Source organism: Mytilus galloprovincialis, chromosome 3 (assembly GCF_965363235.1).
Source record: "Mytilus galloprovincialis chromosome 3, xbMytGall1.hap1.1, whole genome shotgun sequence".
Lineage (NCBI taxonomy): Eukaryota > Metazoa > Mollusca > Bivalvia > Mytilida > Mytilidae > Mytilus > Mytilus galloprovincialis.
Window position 1 is genome coordinate 42069205 of NC_134840.1, and position 22310 is coordinate 42091514.

At 31.3% G+C, this 22310-nt stretch overlaps 1 protein-coding gene across 23 annotated transcripts in view; it reads right to left on the reverse strand.

The window, feature by feature from the left end:
- LOC143067974 (tubulin polyglutamylase TTLL5-like) overlaps positions 1 to 21102 on the reverse strand; it is a 57343-nt gene extending 36241 nt beyond the window's left edge. For all 23 annotated transcript variants that reach the window (XM_076241675.1, XM_076241671.1, XM_076241665.1 and 20 more), the window contains exons 1-13: positions 21027 to 21102; positions 15327 to 15543; positions 13652 to 13764; positions 13026 to 13108; positions 12557 to 12727; positions 10654 to 10720; positions 9013 to 9095; positions 8087 to 8156; positions 7348 to 7432; positions 3239 to 3340; positions 1783 to 1874; positions 1148 to 1255; positions 586 to 667 (exon numbers count right to left, since the gene is read on the reverse strand). In XM_076241675.1, the coding sequence (XP_076097790.1) occupies positions 586 to 667; positions 1148 to 1255; positions 1783 to 1874; positions 3239 to 3340; positions 7348 to 7432; positions 8087 to 8156; positions 9013 to 9095; positions 10654 to 10720; positions 12557 to 12727; positions 13026 to 13108; positions 13652 to 13764; positions 15327 to 15418 (1148 nt within the window). In that variant the 5' untranslated portion in view covers positions 15419 to 15543; positions 21027 to 21102. The remainder of the gene's footprint in view (positions 1 to 585; positions 668 to 1147; positions 1256 to 1782; positions 1875 to 3238; positions 3341 to 7347; positions 7433 to 8086; positions 8157 to 9012; positions 9096 to 10653; positions 10721 to 12556; positions 12728 to 13025; positions 13109 to 13651; positions 13765 to 15326; positions 15544 to 21026) is intronic.
- Positions 21103 to 22310: the final 1208 nt, after the last annotated feature.

The following is a 22310-nucleotide window of genomic DNA, read 5'->3' on the forward strand; positions in this document are numbered from 1 at the left end:
ATTTATGAAATGCATTGGCAAAAATGATCCGGTTCAGGTATGAACAGCCCCCCCCCCCCCCCCCCTCGAGAAAATTAAATTGTTTGTTCCTAAAACTGAAAGCATGGACAAGATGCTTTCTCTGTTTTTCATGAAACACTGGCCGAGTTTTGGTTGAAATTTATGAAGTCATGCACGGAAGTCCCAGAAAGTAGAAATCCTATTTGTAAATATAACGAAATCCTTGTCCTCGTGCATTCACTGAACTGTCAACCAAAAGGCGGCGTAAAACAAAGAGGCGGAGTTAAAATCATGGTTTAACATAAAAATTATCAGATTAAACCATAGTACAAGCTCCGCCTATCTACATGAAGTTGCAAGGACAAAGTATGTCATGATTCTTTTTTATGGAATAACATATCAATCTTTATATTAAACCATGGTTTTTCAGAAACCGAACTATTAATAAGATTATCACGTAAAAACTTCAAAGGAAAAATGCCGTATTATGTTACAATTTGTTTTAAATTCAAACATGCATATAATTTATCACCTCCTACAGAGTGGATGACAAGTCACAGAACGTTGACATAACAACATACATACCAAGCTAAGGACGGAGACAAGTTGACTTCTAGCACCCAAGGTTTCATGTTATCATCAATGAGAAGATCAAAACCATATAGTTCTGAAAAACAGTGTCACAAAATATATAAAAAAAACATTCATGTAGATGACATGATAGTTGAAAATAATATATGTACATGTGTATTAAAATGTCTAATGAAGACAATTATTAAATTTTGAATTGTTGTATTGGAAAAAATTCATTCAAGAACATAAAAATGCATAGTACGGGAAGAACAGAGTCAATGTCATTGTAAATATTGTCATCTTCTAAAAGAATATTGTCTTAAACAAAATTTTGCTTTTTTTCAGAAGTAGGATATTATAGTATTTTAAAAAAAATGTCATATTCTCATATAATTTACTCAAAATTTTCAACAAATGTGGAGAAAAACAAATGATCTCAACTTCAACATGTTCTAATTATGTTCTAGAAAGTCAGTGTTTATAAGTTACAGCTACCTGGTTAATAACGGTTAAAAAATCCTTTAAATAGTCCTACAGTTTGATCAGAAAATTATAATAACTGTTGCTAACTTACCAAAACAATTTCCTCTATGAGGCATAAACATTTTACAGGCAGTGGCTATTGGAAGTTCTACTGAGATTATTGTTTTTATGATCACATCTTCAATCTTCATCATCAATGCTGTAAAATAAAACATTGTAGAATATTAGATATTGAACTCCATGTGATCTTTCATATTTAACCAAAATTGCCTAGTGAATTGATCTTGGGTACCTTGTATGTAATCTCAGGTACCTCCCTTACATGTCCTTGATATATGATTACTTTTAAGTTATTTTCAATCTGCTTCTGATATCATTTCATATTTATGAAATTTGATATGAATTGATTTCTACTAACTTAAAAACATGTTTGATATCAAGAATCTCACCTTCTGTCAGATTCGTTTATTTTGGTGGTTACTTATTTTCATGGATTGAAGATTTGAAACTGATTTCCTTTGATTTGCCAAATTTCCATATACACCTATAGGAAATTCATACTTTGTTGAATATTTAAATATGTGTTAGCCTAAACCAACCAAATCCATAAAAATTGGTATCCAACATATAATAATAATTCCACAAATGTAGTAGCTTTTGCCTCACATTCTTAGTCAATAAATGAATTGCATTGCTGTCTTTGTATTATAATCTCAGGTAACTTACCTGCCGTGTCCTTCCCATGAGATCTCAGATAACGTAGCAAGGCACCCAATGACCATTTGTTCCCATAATCTTCAACTTCTGGATCATCATTTCTACAATGAGACACAAATGAGTCACAAATACATCATAGCATGTACAAAAAAAATCTTCATCAACACCAGAAACAACAAACAGAAATAATTATACTCAAGTGGTCAAATTACTGCAGATGTGCAGGCATAACAAAAATAAAGTCAGCATAAGAATATTTTAAGATATTTTCAAATTTCCATAGCCTTAATTTCGTATAAAGTCTGTTAACCAGCATGTTACACAAGCTAGGTTTTGAAATTTGTCATTTAACACTAATGAACCAAACCCAGTTCCATATCTAAACTGAAGGAGGTTTTAAAAAGTCCTAACAAGTATGATTATCATGAAATTTTCTATAGCCAAGGGCCCTACTTCTGGCAAAAGTTTGTTGTACCCCAAATAACTTGATTTGTAAGAGATGTGTCCATATTTGACTGGTGCTCAACTCACACTATAATTTTTTATGTTCAGTGGACCATGAAATTGGGGTCAGAACTCTAACTGGGCATTGAAATTAGAGATCATATAAAAGGGAACATATGTACTAAGTTTCAAGTTGATTGGACTTCAATTTCATAAAAAACTACCTTGACCAAAAACTTAAACATTGAAGCAGGACAGACGGACTGATGTACGGACCCACAGACCAAAAAAACATTATGTCCATAATTTGAGCATAAAAACCAGATCAATTTCTCAAAGATTAAAGAAAGTAACCCTGCAGAATGACTGAACGACTTAATGATGGACATGAGAAACATAAATGCCCAGCCAATAAGGGAAGGATGCATATAAAACTCTCATATAACCCAAAATATTTCCTGAAATTGAACAAGTAATCTTTAATTGACATCTGTGATGCAACTTTAATGGTGATTATTGCATCTATATGATGTGCATTTTCAAATAAATCTTATAAGTTATATAAGGACCATAACTCTGCACAAAATTGTCAGACGAAATCAAAATTCAAATTTGAACTGTAACTTGCCATATAAAACTAAAGTCCAATTATCAAATCAATATCTTCAAGAATGACCAAAAGAAGTGCAGAAAATTGATTATTTTAGTGAGTTTACTAAGTTCAAGGACCCTTATATAATCTGCACAAAATCATCAGTTCAGAACAAATTTTGAACTTGATCTGTAATTTGTCATGATAAAACAATTAACCAACAAATATCAAATCAATATCTTCAAGAATAAAAAAAAAAAGTGTGAAAAACTGACTGATGGATGGACAGACAGACGGACTTATAACCATCATTCAGATGACTATATATTGTACATGTTAAAATTAATTGCATAGTTAAACTTTTGGCTACAATATATTATAGACAGAATTTTATAGGATAACTGAAACATTGCTTGTTTTAAAACTTACTTGACATAATCATCACTTTTCTTGTTGACACTGTAGTTTGTTAAATGCATACATTGATTGCGTATATGTCTATTGCTCTTCTCATATTTCACTGTAGCAAATCTGAAATTACCACAGTAATATTAACATAAACATTTAACAATTGTAGATTAAAGTATGAAAGGACTAAATTCTCTTTTATAAAAAGTACTATACATATATTTAAGAAGCATTCATAAAACTACAATTGGCTGAATACTGAAGTGTTATAATGAGTGAGAATCAGATATCAACCCAAGGTGTTCAATTTCAATATAATAATAATCATGCCTTTGGAAAAGAATATTCCTTAAATTAATTTTCTCATCTTTGCATCCAAGGATCCGAAAATTTTTTCACCTAATTTCGGTCATTTTCATATAACTTAAAAGTTGGTGCCCCTTTTCAAAAACAGATTGTCAAAATCTCATTACTGCATTAGTATGCTCCTACTCGTAGCATCAACGAACTTGTTTAACTGTTGCATCGCGTTTACTTCATGATTTATCCTACCATTTTCCTAAAATCGATCAAGAGCAATTAAGGGAAGGCAGTTTAAGAATAAAATGATTTTAATGACTCAAAATCGTAATTTTCTCAGTCATCGCTTACGTTTCTTTCGATTCTGAAGTCGAAATTCAACAATACTAAAACGAACAATTCCGGACTTATTCCCGGGATTAGTTTTGTTTATCAAATTCACAGGAAAACATCGTTTTTTTTTTAATATTTTACATTTAATAGTGTAAGAATATTAATGAAAATAGTTGCACTTGCTTAATTTAGCAAGAAATCATTTTAAATTTACGATTTAGTGTCAAATCTGCGGAAGAGAATTTCAGACATGCGTATCATAGTAAACAAAGCACGTGTGTTAGTAGTGAAAAAAACTTTTTTCTAAGTAAATTAAATCAAGTTTTAATTTAATTTTAAATCATAATTGACAATTGGTATTGAATTTTAATTTCTTTATAATATTAGTTGGAGCTTGTGATTAATAGCCAGGTGTGAATTAAAAACACAGGTAAAAAGATTAGCGATCATTAGCCAATAGCTCCCCGAGGCATTAATATAGCTATTAGGAGGGCCCTCAGGATTATAACACTTTACTGGAGTGGCAGTTTAATTACATAAAATCGATAACAAAACAAAAATATGTTTAAAATGGCGATTTGAAACTCAATCTCAACGAAATGACCGAAATTATTTCTGTTGAAAAATAACATTTGACCTAAATCCCAATAAATGATTTAGGACTTTTGAGTTTCCAAATCGGTCATGTCTGACATATATGACCGTTTCCGGACCCTTGTTTGCATCTAAACCATATGACCTCATAAATCTGTGAACAGTGTCGAAAATAAACATCATATATTTACAGGTGATACATGTGTTTTATAGATTATTGAAGAAATCACATATCTAAAGATCCAGGAAAAGTGGTCATCTTTGATTTATAGATTAGATAAGATGTATTTTATATATTATTTGATCATATTTCTTTTTTAAAGGAGTGCACACGCTGAAATGTCTCGCCTTCTTTACTAATCATTGATATTATGTTGATAGTCCTAAATATAATGCTTTATTACAACTGTCACATAAACTTAACATTAACCAAGGAAACTAAACATTGACCAATGAACCATGAAAATGCGGTCAAGGTCAGATGAACCATGCCAGGCAGGCATGTACAGGTAACAATTCTTCCATACAACAAATATAGTTGACCTATTGCTTATAGTTTAAGAAAAACAGACCAAAACACAAAAACTTAACACTGAGCAATGAACTGTGAAAATGAGTTGAAGGTCAAATAAAACCTGCGGGACAGACATATAGATCATAAAATATTTCCATACACCAAATATAGTTGACCTTTTGCATTTAGTATAAGAAATAAAGACCATAACTCAAAAACTTAACTTTGACCACTGAACCATGAAAATGAGGTCAAGGTCAGATGAAACCTGCCAGCTAGACATGTACATCTTACAATCATTCCATACACCAAATATAGTACGCCTATTGCATACAGTATAAGAATCAAAGAGCAGATTGCTCTGAGGGATACGATTGCCGTTGTTTCATTGACACATGTATACATGTAGCTGGATAATATTATTTTCAAAACTAATTCAACTGCACATGTAAAATAGTTACAAAATAGCCAATCCCGGATAAAAGTGTATGAACAATGTAATTAGGCCTATTGTGTTTTATTTTTGTACTATCAATTCCAAGTTTACTTTCCACAGCAGTCACTGAGACTCAGAGTGAGAGAAGGTATTTCACTTCGTATCTTATCACCTATTTTCCTACGTTAATTCTAGGAGGAACCCAATTCCTAACTCTTTAAATATTTAATTTCCTTTGGGTCAGTGATCATGACTCCTTTCCGTACACATTTATCGGTTTAAATTGCGATCGTTTTTAATATAATACACTTTATTGACAGAACGAGCTAATACTCGACGTATTGTTTTGATTCAGAATTCACGGAAGTTACTTCCGGAAGGGAGACAACTCGAAACGATAATATGGAAGACTCCATTTCGCCTGAAGGGGTGTTCTACGATGTGGACTATATTTATTTTAATTTAAATGATGCATATGATTTAAAATTATGCAACAACAATAACCTTCAATAGCAGACAAACATAGAAAAGATCCCATGAGTTAAAAATTAATTAATTGAGTGGGGAATCCAAAGCAACCATTCAATCGAAAACCCCTTGAAGTCAAGAAATCTATACGCATGCGCATAATTTCCAAAACAAACCCTGGAGCAAGAACGTATATTAAATGTTTATTAAACGACCTAGATGGTTCTCTATTTCTTTATGGAAGTACAATCTCAAATATCAGTTTCATAACGGTAAAATATAAGAAAAACTCGTCTTCAGTTCTTATATGACAGAAATAGATTTATCGGAATTCAGAGAACTCTCGCATTTTATCAAAACTGGGAATTCCCTCTGACGTGTTTCTAAATTTATAAAAACACTAAAGATAAATACTGCTTAATTCTGATTTTCCGTGTTGTTAAAAACACGCATATAAGTCAATGGAATTATCAAACATGAAGATTATGAAAAGAACATTATAGGAAAGTTGTTAAAGTTCAATCCCTTTGTTTGTTTTTACCTTTTAAAGTAAGACAATCATAAGAATCTGAGTTGTTCCTTAATGTTTAGAATAAAACGATTGACGTGAGGGCAATGCTCTGAGCCACTGGTATAAGTCTACAGATTGCTTGAAAGCAATCGTATCCCAAAAACAAACCAAAACACAAAAACGTAACTATAACCACTGAACCATGAAAATGAGGTCAAGGTCAGACGACACCTGCCAGTTGGTAATGTACACCTTACTGTCCTTCCAAACACTGAATATACTAGACCTATTGCTTATAGTATCTGAGATATAGACTTGACCACCAAACTTAACCTTGTTCACTGATCCATGAAATGAGGTCAAGGTCAAGTGAAAACTGTCTGACGGGCATGAGGACCTTGCAAGGTACGCGCATACCAAATACAATTATCCTATTACTTATAATAAGAGAGAATTTAACATTACAAAATTCAAGTAGTCACTGAACCATGAAAATGAGGTCAAGGACATTGGAAAGTGACTGACGGAAACCTTGTAACATGAGGCATCCATATATAAAGTATGAAGCATCCAGGTCTTATACCTTCTAAAATATAAAGCTTTTAAGAAGTTAGCTAACGCCGCCGCCACCGCCGCTGCCGGATCACTATCCGTATGTTGAGCTTTCTGTGATAAAAGTTGCAGGCTCGATAATAAATGACATGAAAGAATGAAATAATGTTCCACTATGAAATGGAGAAATTCCTGAGCCTTTCCCTAAGAGATTATAACATCACTGATGGATTTCTATTTACCAAAAACAGCAAGAAAGTGGGCTTTTAAGAGTATGATGTCAAAAGCTTATTGCTTACTTTATTCTTCCTAAACCTATTCTGATACTTTGCCAGCTTGAGAGTATATATTTTATACCTTATATCTCTACAAGGAAGATGAAATGTCTTGTAATAGTAAGATACATTTATGAAAAAACTTACCTTGTAAGACCTTCTTCAAACAAATAAATAGTCAAAGGATCATACGAAGTCACACAAACATACAACCGGACATCAAATTTAAATCCTACAAAAAAATAATCAAAAGAGATATATACATTGAATTTTCACTAAAGATATGACAGTTGGATTCATTTGTATATTTGAGATGAAGAACAGCAATAAAATGTTTGCCCTTGCATAATAAACATTTCCTGTTATCTGCAATATGTAAATTTTTACTTAAATCTTACTGCCTTATATTTGCAAGATAATAGACAGGGCTTGATACTCAAAATATTAGGCAATGATGTCATGTATAAGTGTTGGGACGTTGAGTGCACAAGTCCATTCGCACCAATTTATCAATGGAATGCACGCGACATCATTCTTATGACCAAAAAACTATCCAAACATTTTGTTTGCGTAGTTATAATAACTATTTCATTCTACTTCATATTCTCAACATAAAAAACCTACAGTTATAACAAATTGCCAATAAAGAGAACAAAGGCATTTTATTTTTTAAACTGGCATCATAAGAATGAATATCAGCACACACTAGTGGGTTTCCTTGATATTCTTGCTGATAAAGTCAGTATCAAAAACATAAAATTATTCTATATAAATAAAGTTGGAAATCATGTAAATGTGACCATATCTTTTTATTTCATAATACAATAGAATGAAAATCTAGACACACAAATACACCAGAACAGAATCGTGTAGTAGATAAACTTACCATCTATCAGTAATGGATTGCCTAAATATTTACAAACAATTAAATTCTCATCAAGAGGAACTTGGTCAGGCTGAAAAATATACAAGTTTGTCTATGAATAAATCAGAATTTCAACATCTGTAATCACTTTTTGTTTTAATTTAAGGGCTTGTTAATATGCATGTATCATTAAGACTATTTTGTGATTATAAACATTGTGTATAAGTTTCACAACATTTGGTTGAGGCGAATTAAAGTTAGAGAACAGAAATGACAGTTTTAGCAATTTTTTTATTTATACATGTAACTCAAGAATAGTAAAAGTTACGATGCTACCCAATTTCAAACTTGATCTGTGTTTTGTGGTAATAAGCATTTTGGATAAGTTTCATGACATTTGGTTGAGGAAATTTAAAGTTAGAAAACGGAAAATAAAAAATTCAGAAATTTATAGGTTTTTAAAGGGGCATAACTCATGAATGGTAAAAACCCTGCCACCCAATTTAGAACTTGATCTGTGTTTTGTGGTAACAAAAATTGTGTATAAGTCTTAAAACATTTTGATCAAGACAAACTATTGTTACAGAACTGAAACCAATTTTGGGGACGTATGAGACAGACAGCCAGGACAGACAAGGATTACACTTTATCCCCCCTGTCACTAAGGACATAAAAATATTAAGAATGTTTCGGCACAGCTGAAAATAATTTTTTTTGTAGGAATTTTTGAAAAAAATAGTCCCAGAACAGAGTTAAAAATCTGTAAATACAGAATCCATAGGACCATTAACACTACAATATATTATAGGAGAACCACATCTATCTTATAATGAGTATACAGAAAACTCTGAATTAACTATGATGGATACTATATCTAATAACTCTGAATTAACTATGATGGATACTATATCTTATTTAACAGTAGACAGTATTTTCATAATACATACATGATTTACAAGGAAGATACCTCGACCTCTGGATGATGCTACTGGTTTAACAATCCAGGTTCCTTTCTCTCTCAAGAAACAAGCTGTAAAATATTTACACCGGATAAATAAAAGTATTTTGATCAAAAAACGACAATGATTTGTGTGAAAATATGCTTCCAGATAAAGCAGGACAGCAAACTCAAAATAAGTCATTTCATTTGAAAGTTTGTTTTCAACTTATGAGTTTGCATATAGTATAGTACCTTTCACCTCTCTTTTACTTAATACTTTTTAAAATCTTTATAAATAGCACAATTTCTTTGAAAAGAAGCCTATAAATTATCACAAATGATTAAGCATATTACCATACAACTACAACAATAATATCAGACCTATTAAGCAAAATAACGAGTCAAAGTCATACATTTCCAAAAAAATTGCCATAATAATCTTTTAGAATAGGTTCTCTTACATCTCAATCTTTCTGAAGAAAGCGATTTTTAAAATCAAATTTATCAAAATTGGCTTTTAAGGCAGATGAAAAATAAATACAAGGCATGATAGTAAAACCATTGTTTACCGCCCCTTCTTCCCTATTTTTTTAAGCAATGGGACAACAATTCCCAAAATTAATAAGTGTAAAGATTTTGATCAGTATCTGCAAAATAATGAATAAGATTATGTAAAAATAATGAATGTTGGCAAATGAACAATGATACCAATATATCAATATAATATTAGCCCAAAAATTAGCTATGGGATAAAACAAATTTACTGCTACGACAATGAACAACTCTAAAATGTATACCGGTATGTCAAAATGTTTCAAAACAAAATTCATTCCAGAAAGACTCTGTTATTTAATGTTTACCATGTATAATTTATTAACTTTACACAGTACAAAATAATTATTTAAACAGTTATCGATTTAAATTGACTAAATGTCTTATCTCAATCCTTTAATCCAATTATCGTGGGTTAAACACATTCACAAGATTAGATATATTAAAACTTTTATCAATTATTTATTCTTTCACATTTTACAGTAACTCCAAAATAAACAAAAGAGTGATTTATTAAAGTCAGATAATTTGTTGAGATATACATTAGGATCTACTGACTTTCAATTTCAAATACTACAAGTGTGTTTCTAAGGTAGTAAGAGACAATCAAGTACAAATGTATTACCTGTGAAAAAGGACATAGTCCTTTGGCTAGCCATGTAAAGCAGTCTTACTTATTATCTATATTTAACTTATAAAATAATTTTGATTCCAATAAATAAGAAAAATCATTTTTTATTCTTTTACTTTTTAAATTGACAGTTTAAAAATCATTTACCATAACCAGAAAAATAAAGTATCATTGTCTTTATGATTTAGGCTACACAAATAAAAATAATCAGGTTTACCTAATTTATAGCATAATTTGTGTTCCAGGTAAGCTGAAATACAGAATTGCTCCCAATGATGGTCATATTCTCATGCATTTTATCTATGGTGTCTAAAGAAACACAGTCACTGTTTATTTCAGTTAAGTTTTTTTTTATCTTATTGATGTATTATCTAATTAAAATGATAATTATTTCTACATGAAGTCCAAGAAGATTGACATGTCAGTTTGTTTTTAATCTTATATGTAATATGTATAAGTTCTTACCACAAAAGTCTTGATATTCACTGGGAAGAATGAAACTTGGAGGAATGAAATCGAAATGTTTCACACCCTGAAAAAGTCAAATAAAAATTAACGAACTATTATACACATAAATGCTTTCCATATATTGATGTTTTAATGCTATGAAAGTATTTCATTTTTATACAGTACTAACTTTTTGCTTCTGTTATTCATGTAAAAAACGAATTACAAAGCCCAGCTATACACAACCATTGTTCTGTCTATAAATTTTGTTATTTATAAAATCTGATATTACAAATTATAAACCAACTATATCAATTAATCCTAAAAACTGAAAATCTGACTATTCTACATTATTTCATATCGGTTAAGAATAAGCTTATCTTATTGGATAAAAAGAGGCCACATGACATTCTTTATTCTTCAGTAATAAGTTCCATCGGTCATTAACAGAACAAAACGGACCGGAAAACCGGTCTTAACAGACTTTTACATGATAATGGCCGGTGGGGTGTGGTTTGTCTGTTTGAGTGACGTTCCGTAATAAATAAACTCATCATAGATACCAGGCCTTGCAGTCATAAAACTTTCGAGTACTATTTTTGTACTCAGACTCAAGAATCAACCAATCAAAATACTGGATTTTGTGTTTCGAGCACTGATTTTGTACTCGAAGTACTGAGTAAAGTTTTATGATCGAGAGCCCACAACTAAATTTAGTATATACACCAGACGCGCGTTTCATCTACAAAAAACTCATCAGTGACGCTCGAATCCAAAAAAGTTAAAAAGGCCAAATAAAGTACGAAGTTGAAGAGCATTGAGGACCAAAATTCCTAAAAGTTTTGCCAAATACAGCTAAGGTAATATATGCCTGAGGTAGAAAATCCTTAGTATTTCAAAAAATTCCAAAATTTGTAAACAGTAAATTTATAAATATAACCATATCAATGACAATTCATGTCAGCACAAAAAGTGCTGACTCCTGGGCTTGTGATACCCTCGGGAAAGTAAATCTCCACCAGCAAAGGCATCGACCCAGTGGTTGTAAATAAATTCATCATAGTTACCAGGACTAAATTTAGTATATACGCCAGACGCGCGTTTCGTCTACAAAAGACTCATCAGTGACGCTCGAATTCAAAAAAGTTAAAAAGGCCAAATAAAGTACGAAGTTGAAACAAAACGAGATTCAGACGTGTTTGCAGTTTACAGTTAGGAAAATGGAAGACCCGTCTGCTAGTGCAGAAAACTCTACTGACCGTTTTGCTACTGATGAAATTATAGTAAACTTTATTTTGTATTTCAAATATTAAAGTGACTTATATAGATATCTAAAACTATGACCGGTCTTCACTCTTTCCTAAAGAAATCGTACATTATCTCGAGGTTACTTTCAACAATTTGAATTTTAATTCTATGAATTCTTTATAAAACATAGTTTCTCAATAAAATATACATAATAGTTATTGAAAACTGGTCATTATCGTGATATATGGCCAGCCCATAGGACGGTGGTATTGACTGCGACAGCGATAATGACCTCGCCTTTGGCTCAGTCATTATCGCTGTCTCAGCCAATACCATGGTCCTGTGGGCAGTCCATATATCACGGTAATGACCAGTTTTTCAATAAAATTGAGAATGGAAATGGGGAATGTGCCAAAGAGACAACAACCCGACCATACAAAAAAACAACAGCAGAAGGTCACCAACAGGTCTTCAATGTAGCGAGAAATTCCCGCACCCGGAGGCGTCCTTCAGCTGGCCCCTAAACAAATATATACTATTTCAGTGATAATGAACGATAACTGTTATGTAAATCATGAATATGGAAATATAATTTCTAAAACTCTATAAAGATGAGTAAATATTCTGTCTTTACATATTTGATTTGTTTAGTGTGTGTCATGCTATGAACTACCTTAATTTGCTGCATTCGTTGAACATTTTTGAACAATCTGTCCTTCCTTGTGATTTCGTATGAGCGTGGGAAATGATTGATTTTCTGAAATTCTGTGAGACCTCTTAATGTAAATGGTTTGAGATGAGAACCAGTCCACATAACATTAAAATCAGAACTGTTTGGATGAACCTAAAACATGGAAATATTCTACAGTTAACAAATTATCTATTACACCTTCTTAGAATTAGATTTAATGAAAATAGTGTCCTGAAAAGTCTTAAGAAACATTAAAATTTACCAACCTACAAATAACAAGAATTTAAGAGTATAAATAACATAATAATAAATAAATAATTCTGAATAAAGATCGCTGTCAAAGACAATTTTAATTGCATGCTAAATTTCTAGCACTAATTCAATTTACCAATGAATTACTTGACATTTAAAAAATTGAAGAATTAATGCTAAAACATCTCATTTTACATACCTCGTGAAAGCCATGGAAATTCAGAATGTTTCTGACAACTTTAGTTTCTGATCCTCCAAATTTATAGGCTAAATGGTATCGCTCTGAAATAAAACACATAATCAATTTATATTGTGTCCAATGTAACTTTTATTTGACAAATTTACTAAGAAAATTATATAATTATTATAAAAAGCAGTTTTTTTTCTTTGCAAGGCAAAATTAAAACATGTAGGTGTGCTAATAATTGTAATCTTTTTTCACAAGTTGTAAAAGTATGCATGTTTACCATTAAATATATACATTGTACAATTACTTACATTTAAATAAATTTTAGTGAGTAAATAAAGTAACATAAGGCAAATTTATAAATTTATATGAAAAATTCACTCTTGGTTATAGTAATCTTTTATAAGTAGTCATTTTAAATGTACAGGATACAAATGTGACATAAAGGATATCGATGAAGGATGGCTATGTCCAGTGGCAAATAAATACATATTCAGGACAAGAACATGGTAATGGAATATGAAAGTTATCTTGATTTGTACTTGTCAGACACACTGAGTCTGTGTGAAAAGATGTATAAACATTCAATAAGCATGTAAAGTATACACCACAAAATGATTTTCGTCCTTTAAATATACCTCCAACTGTCCTTTGATTTGTCTTTTTATTGAGTACAACATCTGCATTAAATGTAATGACTGGAGTCTTTTTACCGTATCCTGTCCATTGAATGTTTAATTGTTCTTTATTCCTGTTAAAGAACAAAAATATTTTTGGTTTATTTCCATTAAAAGAAGATGATTACAAATAAGTTCTATAATTTACTCCTCATTTAGCTGGCTTAAATTAGTTTAAATGTGAAACTACTGCAAATATTATTCAATGTATTTCAAGATAAAACAGCAATAACATTTAATTTTACTTCATTTTCTGCCTAAAACTTTGAAGATTAACAGTCATCTAGTGACAACAAAGAAACTTTCTCATCCAAGCTTTGTTAATTTCTTTCACTATTTAACAAAGCTTTTGCAGTTTATATAAAAAAAAATCTTTAAGTTTATCTTTATTTTGCAGCAGCTGTTATAAATTATGACTAGTGCCTTTCACAATTGTATTATTTTTTTTTACAGGTAAGACAAAAAATTCAAAGCTTATATTTCTTTTACTATATTTCCATGTGATTTGTAAACTTGAGAATGATTTAGCATTGTGTAAATAACAAAATTGATGCTACATACTATGGAGGAAGTAAAAATGTTGAAAAAGATGCTAGTTAAATATTTATTGGTACACTGTTATTGGTAGATAAAGTAAATTATTTTGTAATTAAAAGGTGTGATCATTGTGTGTGATAGATAACACTTTGTTGTGTAGAAATAAATGTCTAGTAAGATAAAATGTACATGCACTACTGTTAGTTAAAATGTTATTGTTACAAACCTTTTATAATACCTAAAATACAATTTAAAAAGTTGCAGGACCAGACAGACAGTCAATTAAAAACAAACATAAATAATTTTGTACTTAATAAAATCGTCTTGACAGGTACATTATATACATACATGTGTACATACATAAAGCATATATGTGCATTTAATTGATTGATTGATGGTTGCTTAACTTTCAGTGGCAAATATTGCATGCATGTTTAGGACAAATGTGCATAGAATATGAAAGGCATACATAATTGAGGCAAACATAACAGCAGGTGAGTGACCGATCTGAAAATGTGTCACACTGTTTGGGTTACAAACTAGAAGCTTGAAACCAAATATCAAGAAGCTCTGATTCGATGTAGCAGATTAAATTAAGTAATACAGTATGCATCAATTTCCATAAGAAGAGCATACGTGTATGTGGCAATATACCCCACTGAATTGAGAAGGGGAATAAGTATATTTACTGTAAGCAGCACTCCGAACTTATCCCACTTATTAGGAGAATGATCATTAGATCATGCAGGTATTTATTGTTTTGAAATTATACAACATATATAAGGTATCACATCTTTTTCATTAATACAACAGTTGTCGTGTATGAACTGGTTCTTGGTCATCTGAGACAATCATGTGACCTATAGTTGTTAATTTCTTGTTATTTTGGTCTCTTGTGGAGAGTTGTCTCATTGGCAATCATACCACATCGTTTTTTTTTATATGGTCAACAACTGAGTGAAGTGTAACTCAAATCTTAACAAGAAGTACAGAAATAAAGCAACAACAAAATCTAAACTACATGTACTACATTGAATATATCACCTTGTCATGCTTGTGTTAACACCTTGCAATAATTACATTAATTATCTAGACTTACTCTTCTTCTTCAGATTCATAATCTGAATCTCTGTCTGTGTTTTCACTACCCTCACTGTGTTCCGATGGTGTACCTGATCCATTGTCTGACATTTTATAATCTTTTGTTTGAATTAGGAATCTTCCATTACAAGTTCATCTTTCTTCTTGCTATGGCAGTCCAGTATGATCCCATTAAGTTCTTATTTCTCATACCTTACATTCTCGCTTAGTTTTGTCTGCAATGAAATATCATAAGTAAAAAATACTGCTGGATAATCATGATAAATAAATAATATTTACTGCACTAACTTTTCAAATGATTATAACAAATTTATCCCACATTTCTTCATCAACTGTCCATATATTTTGTATAAAACTGAGGTGCAGTACTTTGTGTAAGTCTGTGTTACAGGAAAACTTACAAGTAAAACTGAATGTACCAGCAAGTTATCTAAAATTGTTTTCTACCTACAATGATATTAGATCTTAAGGTTTTTTAGAAGAGCTAGCCAGGACAGATTAATGAAGTGTTTTTTGTCGAGCCTTCGACTTAAGTCGAAAAAGCAAGACTATGCCATCCTACATTCCGTTGGCGGCGGCGGCGTCCACAAATATTCACTCTGTGGTTAAAGTTTTTGAAATTTTAATAACTTTCTTAAACTATGCTGGATTTCTAACAAACTTATAAGATAGTATCCAGAAGGAAATTTTGTAAAAATAAAATTCCATTTTTTCTGTATTTTACTTATAAAAGGACTTAGTTTTTCTGCGGGGAAACATTACATTCACTCTGTGGTTAAAGTTTTTTAAATTTTAATAACTTTCTTAAACTATCCTGGTTTTGTACCAAACTTGGACAGAAGCTTGTTTATGATCATAAGATAATATCAAGAAGTAAATTTGGTAAAACAAGAGTGCACACCCTGAAATGTCTCACCTTCTATACTAATCATTGATATTATGTTGATAGTCCTAAGTATAAAGCTTTATTACAACTGTCTCATAAACTTAACATTAACCAAGATAACTAAACAAGGACCAATGAACCATGAAAATGAGGTCAAGGTCAGATAAACCATGCCAGGCAGACATGTACAGCTAACAATGATTCTATACAACATATATAGTTGACCTATTACTTATAGTTGAAGAAAAATAGACCAAAACACAAAAACTTAACACTGTGCAATGAACCGTGAAAATGAGGTCACGGTCAAAAGAAACCTGCGCTACTGACATAAAGATCATAAAATATTTCCATACACCAAATATAGTTGACCTATGGCATATAGTATTAGATAAAAAGATCAAAACTCAAAAACTTAACTTTGACCACTGAACCATGAAAATGAGGTCAAGGTCACATGACATCTGCCCGCTAGACATGTACACCTTACAATCATTCCATACAACAAATATAGTAGACCTATTGCATATAGTATGAAAAAAACAGACCAAAACACAAAAAATTAACTATAACCACTGAACCATGAAAATGAGGTCAAGGTCACATGACATCTGCCCGCTAGACATGTACACCTTACAATCATTCCATACAACAAATATAGTAGACCTATTGCATATAGTATGAAAAAAACAGACCAAAACACAAAAATTTAACTATAACCACTGAACCATGAAAATGAGGTCAAGGTCACATGACATCTGCCCGCTAGACATGTACACCTTACAATCATTCCATACAACAAATATAGTAGACCTATTGCATATAGTATGAAAAAAACAGACCAAAACACAAAAATTTAACTATAACCACTGAACCATGAAAATGAGGTCAAGGTCACATGACACCTGCCAGTTGGACATGTACACCTTACAGTCCTTCCATACACCGAATATACTAGCCCTATTGCTTATAGTATCTGAGATATGGACTTGACCACCAAAACTTAACCTTGTTCACTGATCCATGAAATGAGGTCGAGGTCAAGTGAAAACTGTCTGACAGACATGAAGACCTTGCAAGGTACGCACATATCAAATATAGTTATCCTATTACTTATAATAAGAGAGAATTCAACATTACAAAAAATCTGAACTTTTTTTTCAAGTGCTCACTGAACCATGAAAATGAGGTCAAGGACATTGGACATGTGACTGACGGAAACTTCGTAACATGAGGCATCTATATGCAAAGTATGAAGCATCCAGGTCTTCCACCTTCTAAAATATAAAGCTTTTAAGAAGTTAGCTAACGCCGCTGCCGCCGTAGCCGCCGCCGGATCACTATCCCTATGTCGAGCTTTCTGCAACAAAAGTTGCAGGCTCGACAAAAAATTAATCCATTTTTTCCGTATTTAATTTCACTTATAATTGGACTTAGATTTTCTGCCAGGAAACAACACATTCACTCTGTGGTTAATTTTTTTTTAAATTTTAATAACTTTCTTATACTATTTTAAATTTGTACCAAACTTGGACAGAAGCTTGTTTATAATCAAAAGCTAGTATCTAGAAGGAAATTTTGTTAATATTTTGTACCTGTGTGTCTGTATTTTACTTATAAATGGACTTTTTTCTTCCAGTTAACTGACATACAGTCTGCAGTTAAAGTTTTTAAAACATTTATTAGATTCATAAACTATCCTGGATTTTTTCTAAACTTGGACAGAAGCTTCTTACAATCAAAAGATAGTATCAAGAGGAATATGTTCATTGATTTTTTCCTCATTTTTGTTGAGAGTGCTATTTACAGCAAAAGTAGGCGAAACTCTGGGTTCCGCGGAACCCTTACAATTTTTTGTTATCAAGTCTTTTACAAAATGTAAATACATTCATAAAATGTACCAGATTCAGTCTATTTATCCTGATGTATGCTTTCTCTAAGTGTTGTCAATAAATATCCAATAGTAAGAAAATAATGCATCTATTATGGTTGTCAATATGTATAATTAATGTTCTATCTCTGGAACAGCTTAATAATACAATGTAAAAAGAAATAATTATTTTCTTTGAAAAACTAGTGTATTACATGTATGTAATATGGCTAAACCAATGTAGCCATCTTAGCTCTCATAAATGTACTAATTGTGTCTTAACAAAAAACTATTTCCCAATGCCTATATTATAAACAATTAATGATAAAAATGTGCCAAATTTGAATAAGAATAAGGTCACAAATTTATAAAAGAGAACAGGACTGGTCGGACCATATGAGTATAATACTCGTTTGGTTATTAACAGGCCGGACCATATGAGTATTTGGACCATATAGGTATATTTTTTTTAAATTACATTATAAAAGTTTCAATAATACAAAAACTTTATCTAAAAAAAACGATGGTAACATGACAATTTGTTATTTTTATAATACAAATACTACGTAAAAATTAAATATTGATGCCATAGTTAGTTTTCATCGTTAATTACATTCTTACATGTAGGCTTGGGTGACATTTACTTCCATACGGTATCATAGTTTTTTTGCATTTGCAAGTCTTGGTTGTGCAAGATCCTTTTCATTTACACCTTTTGTTTGTGAGTGAAAAGCTAGCCTTTTAGTAGCTCTGCGTACAGTGACACCGAGGTCTTGGGCCATTCCGATGTCTACGGTGTTTTTTTAAAAGAAGCTCTAGATCTCAAATATCGTAACATGACTGCAATACATCATATTTACAAACCACTTAAATAAACTATGTTACTTTCCAGTAACTTCTTAATTGTGTAATGTTGTTCAGTTCATTAAGAAATTTTTGGAATTTATTTTTTTTAAGTCGAAATATTGCCATTAACTCGTAATAACAAATCGGTATTGACCATCGCTAATGACCATAAGTATAAAATGTGTTTATTATAGTATTGACAAGTAAGTAAAATTAACTAGGTGAAACTTCTAATTTTTATTTAGCTTATCTTTTTATTATAATAAATATAATAATAAAATTACCTATATGATAGCAAATTTTTATTTAGCTTATCTTTTTATTATAATAAATATAATAATAAAATTACCTATATGATAGCGTCTTTTTGATGAATGGTCATACCATATGAAGAGTTTAGAAGTATTAAAAGTAAACTGTAACAGAGTGTTAATTACCCCGACCATACGCGGACGGTCGGACCATATGAGTATATACCCATATGGTCATGACCATATGCTTTCGGTCCAAATACTCATATGGTCCGGAACATATACTTGTAAATATGGGTTATATATCATTGAGAGAGCAACCGAATGACAAAAACCTTGAGTAAAATTAAAATGGCAAAAGTCTTTCAATAGTATAGATTGACTCATTATTTCATCTTGTATGTACGTTTTATTTTCATTCCATTGATTTCATTTTTTTTTTGTATAGCAATAGGGTATTTGAAATTAAAGATTTGAAAGTCTATGAACATTTTTGATTATTCTAACTTCAGTTAATTGACCTCTAGGGTTGATTGATTGGTGTAGAATAACACATTAAGCACTATTTTGCTTAGAGGTGGCAGTCAGTTTGTACCTGAAAAGAACTTCCAACCTTCAAAATAGAATAGCTCTAGGTTAAGAGTTCAGTTTAAATAAGGGTTTGGTTTAAATTAAGTTAGGTTTTTTGGTTAAAACTAGCCAGTGTTACAATTACAATGTATGTATGGATAAGCCCAGGTTGGAGCTAGGATGTGTGAAATGTACATGTAACTTAGTCTTTAGTCTTTAGTATGCGTCATCTTGACACTGATTTTCTCATATGTACTTTGGTCACTTGCGCGTTTGAATACATTAATCACGTTTGTATTTTCTCTTTGTACTTTCACTTTAATTTAGGTAGGCGCTGTTGATACTGATTTATAAAAACAAATGATCAAATCTTCTAGTATCGTCTATAAACTCGGAAACTGCATATTGTATGTCTGCACTGGCTTCTGTGTTAAGTAATTCTTCTAGATCTAGATTAAGTGTTCCTGTTTTGAAATATATTGACTGGCGGAGTTTTTCTCTATCCAAACTGTAATTGTCACAAGATAATAAAAAATGTTCTACAGATTCTATTTCTCCGCAAGTACATTTGTTGTCTTCTACACATGTTTTAACTCTGCAGTGTAACTCTGCAGTGGGTGGGACCACAAAAAAAGTGGAAGATTCAAAGTTGCTCAAGTCAAAGTTGTTTTCACTACAAATTGTTTGTTTCCTTTAACTCCCATTTATTCATTTAGATCACTAAACACATTTATAGACTTTTATTGTAATAAACAAACAATTTTCGAAAAAAATAAACAAAAGATTGATATCAGAAATAATTAATATTCATTATTTTCAATGCATTACATTTTCAAAACTCAGGCAATTACATCTCAATTTCATCCTTGAAACAATGAAATGTGTTTATTTTACTATATGCTTACTGGCAGAAATCAAAGAAAACGAAAATATTGACATTATCATGTTGTCATGGCATCAATCAACTATCTCTGAAACGGAAGTAGAAAAAAAAACATTGTTCAACATAGCTAACATTATTTTATGTAATGTTAACTTTGTATAATCGACATCAATTTGATAATAAAATACGGAACGTAAACCATTTAATATTTAAAAATGATTCCGACGGTTTTGATTTTTGAAAAATATAAATGTGTCCCACTGACAATGTCGCTGTTGTCGGTCTTTTGTCCTGACAACTTAGAAAATCTGTTTCGTTTACTAGTTGGGTTGTGAGCTTTTCATTACTATTTCAATTTTCATCATTTTCAATTTATATTGAATAAAACTTACTGTGAACCACAGACAAGTTCCCTCTGATTGAGCGAGTTGGGACAAGCGCACTGCAAACAATAAAAGTCAAGTACGGAATAGAAATGTATTGTAAATCCGGAATTTTGCGTTCGATTTCTCGTTGCAGGTAACCATGTTTTAAATGGTTTTCTGCATCTATTACCGTATATTCATTTTTTTTTAAATTTTGGAACAATAATACAATAATGTTTCAAGAACTCTGATTTAAGGATCTTTTTTCTAATTTTGAAAATGCAGTGATTTCATTTGCCTCATATGGTTGGTGGCCTTCGGCTGCTGTCTGTGTGAGCCAAACTTGATTTGTTCCTGTGAAAAAAGTTCCAGTGGAACAAATATCACAGGAATATGTTCTGGGAGAACTTTTTCACAGATGATTTCTATATAATTTGTTCCATCTCTATAAAACAAGTTCCACACTTTACCCGGTGAAATAAGTTCTGGGTTTGTGAAATTTGTTCCTTACCTGGTGAAATAAGTTACTTGTCTGTGAAATATGTTCCATTGGTTTAACAAGTTATCTTATATACTGAGCATTTATCATTAGTGAGTTTAAAGTTATCATTCAAGTGCATTATAAAAATAAGTAAAAAATCAATAATAAACAATAAGTAAAAAGTGTAAATCATCCAATTCGGATCCTGTGGAGTATAGCAAATGGTTAATTATATATTCCGTAAAAAATATCAAAATGACATTCTTGAGCCAGAAAAGAATAGAATAAGAAAAATCCTATTCAGAAAAAAAGGATAGTTAAAGATGAACATATATATCTACTTATGTGAAAAGGCCAAAGTGACTGATCAATTATATCAAAAAACATACTCTTATGAAACTGTGCCATGACCTAAGCACATGTATGACTAGAACACGGGACCATGACAGCTAACAGAAACAAAGGAGGAATACTACATAAAACATAAATACTAATTATGATACATTACCATTATGATTGCTTTTATTTATTATCTGCATCTTAAAATTACAGTAATAAAATTGAGAAAGGAAATGGGGAATGTGTCAAAGAGACAACAACCCGACCATAGAGCAGACAACAGCCGAAGGCCACCAATGGGTCTTCAATGTAACGAGAAAATTCCGCCCCCGGAGGCGTCCTTCAGCTGGCCCCTTAAAAATATGTATACTAGTTCAGTGATAATGGACGTCATACTAATTATACACAAGAAACTAAAATTAAAATCATCAAGACTAACAAAGGCCAGAGGCTCCTGACTTGGGACAGGCGCAAAATTGCAGCGGGGTCAA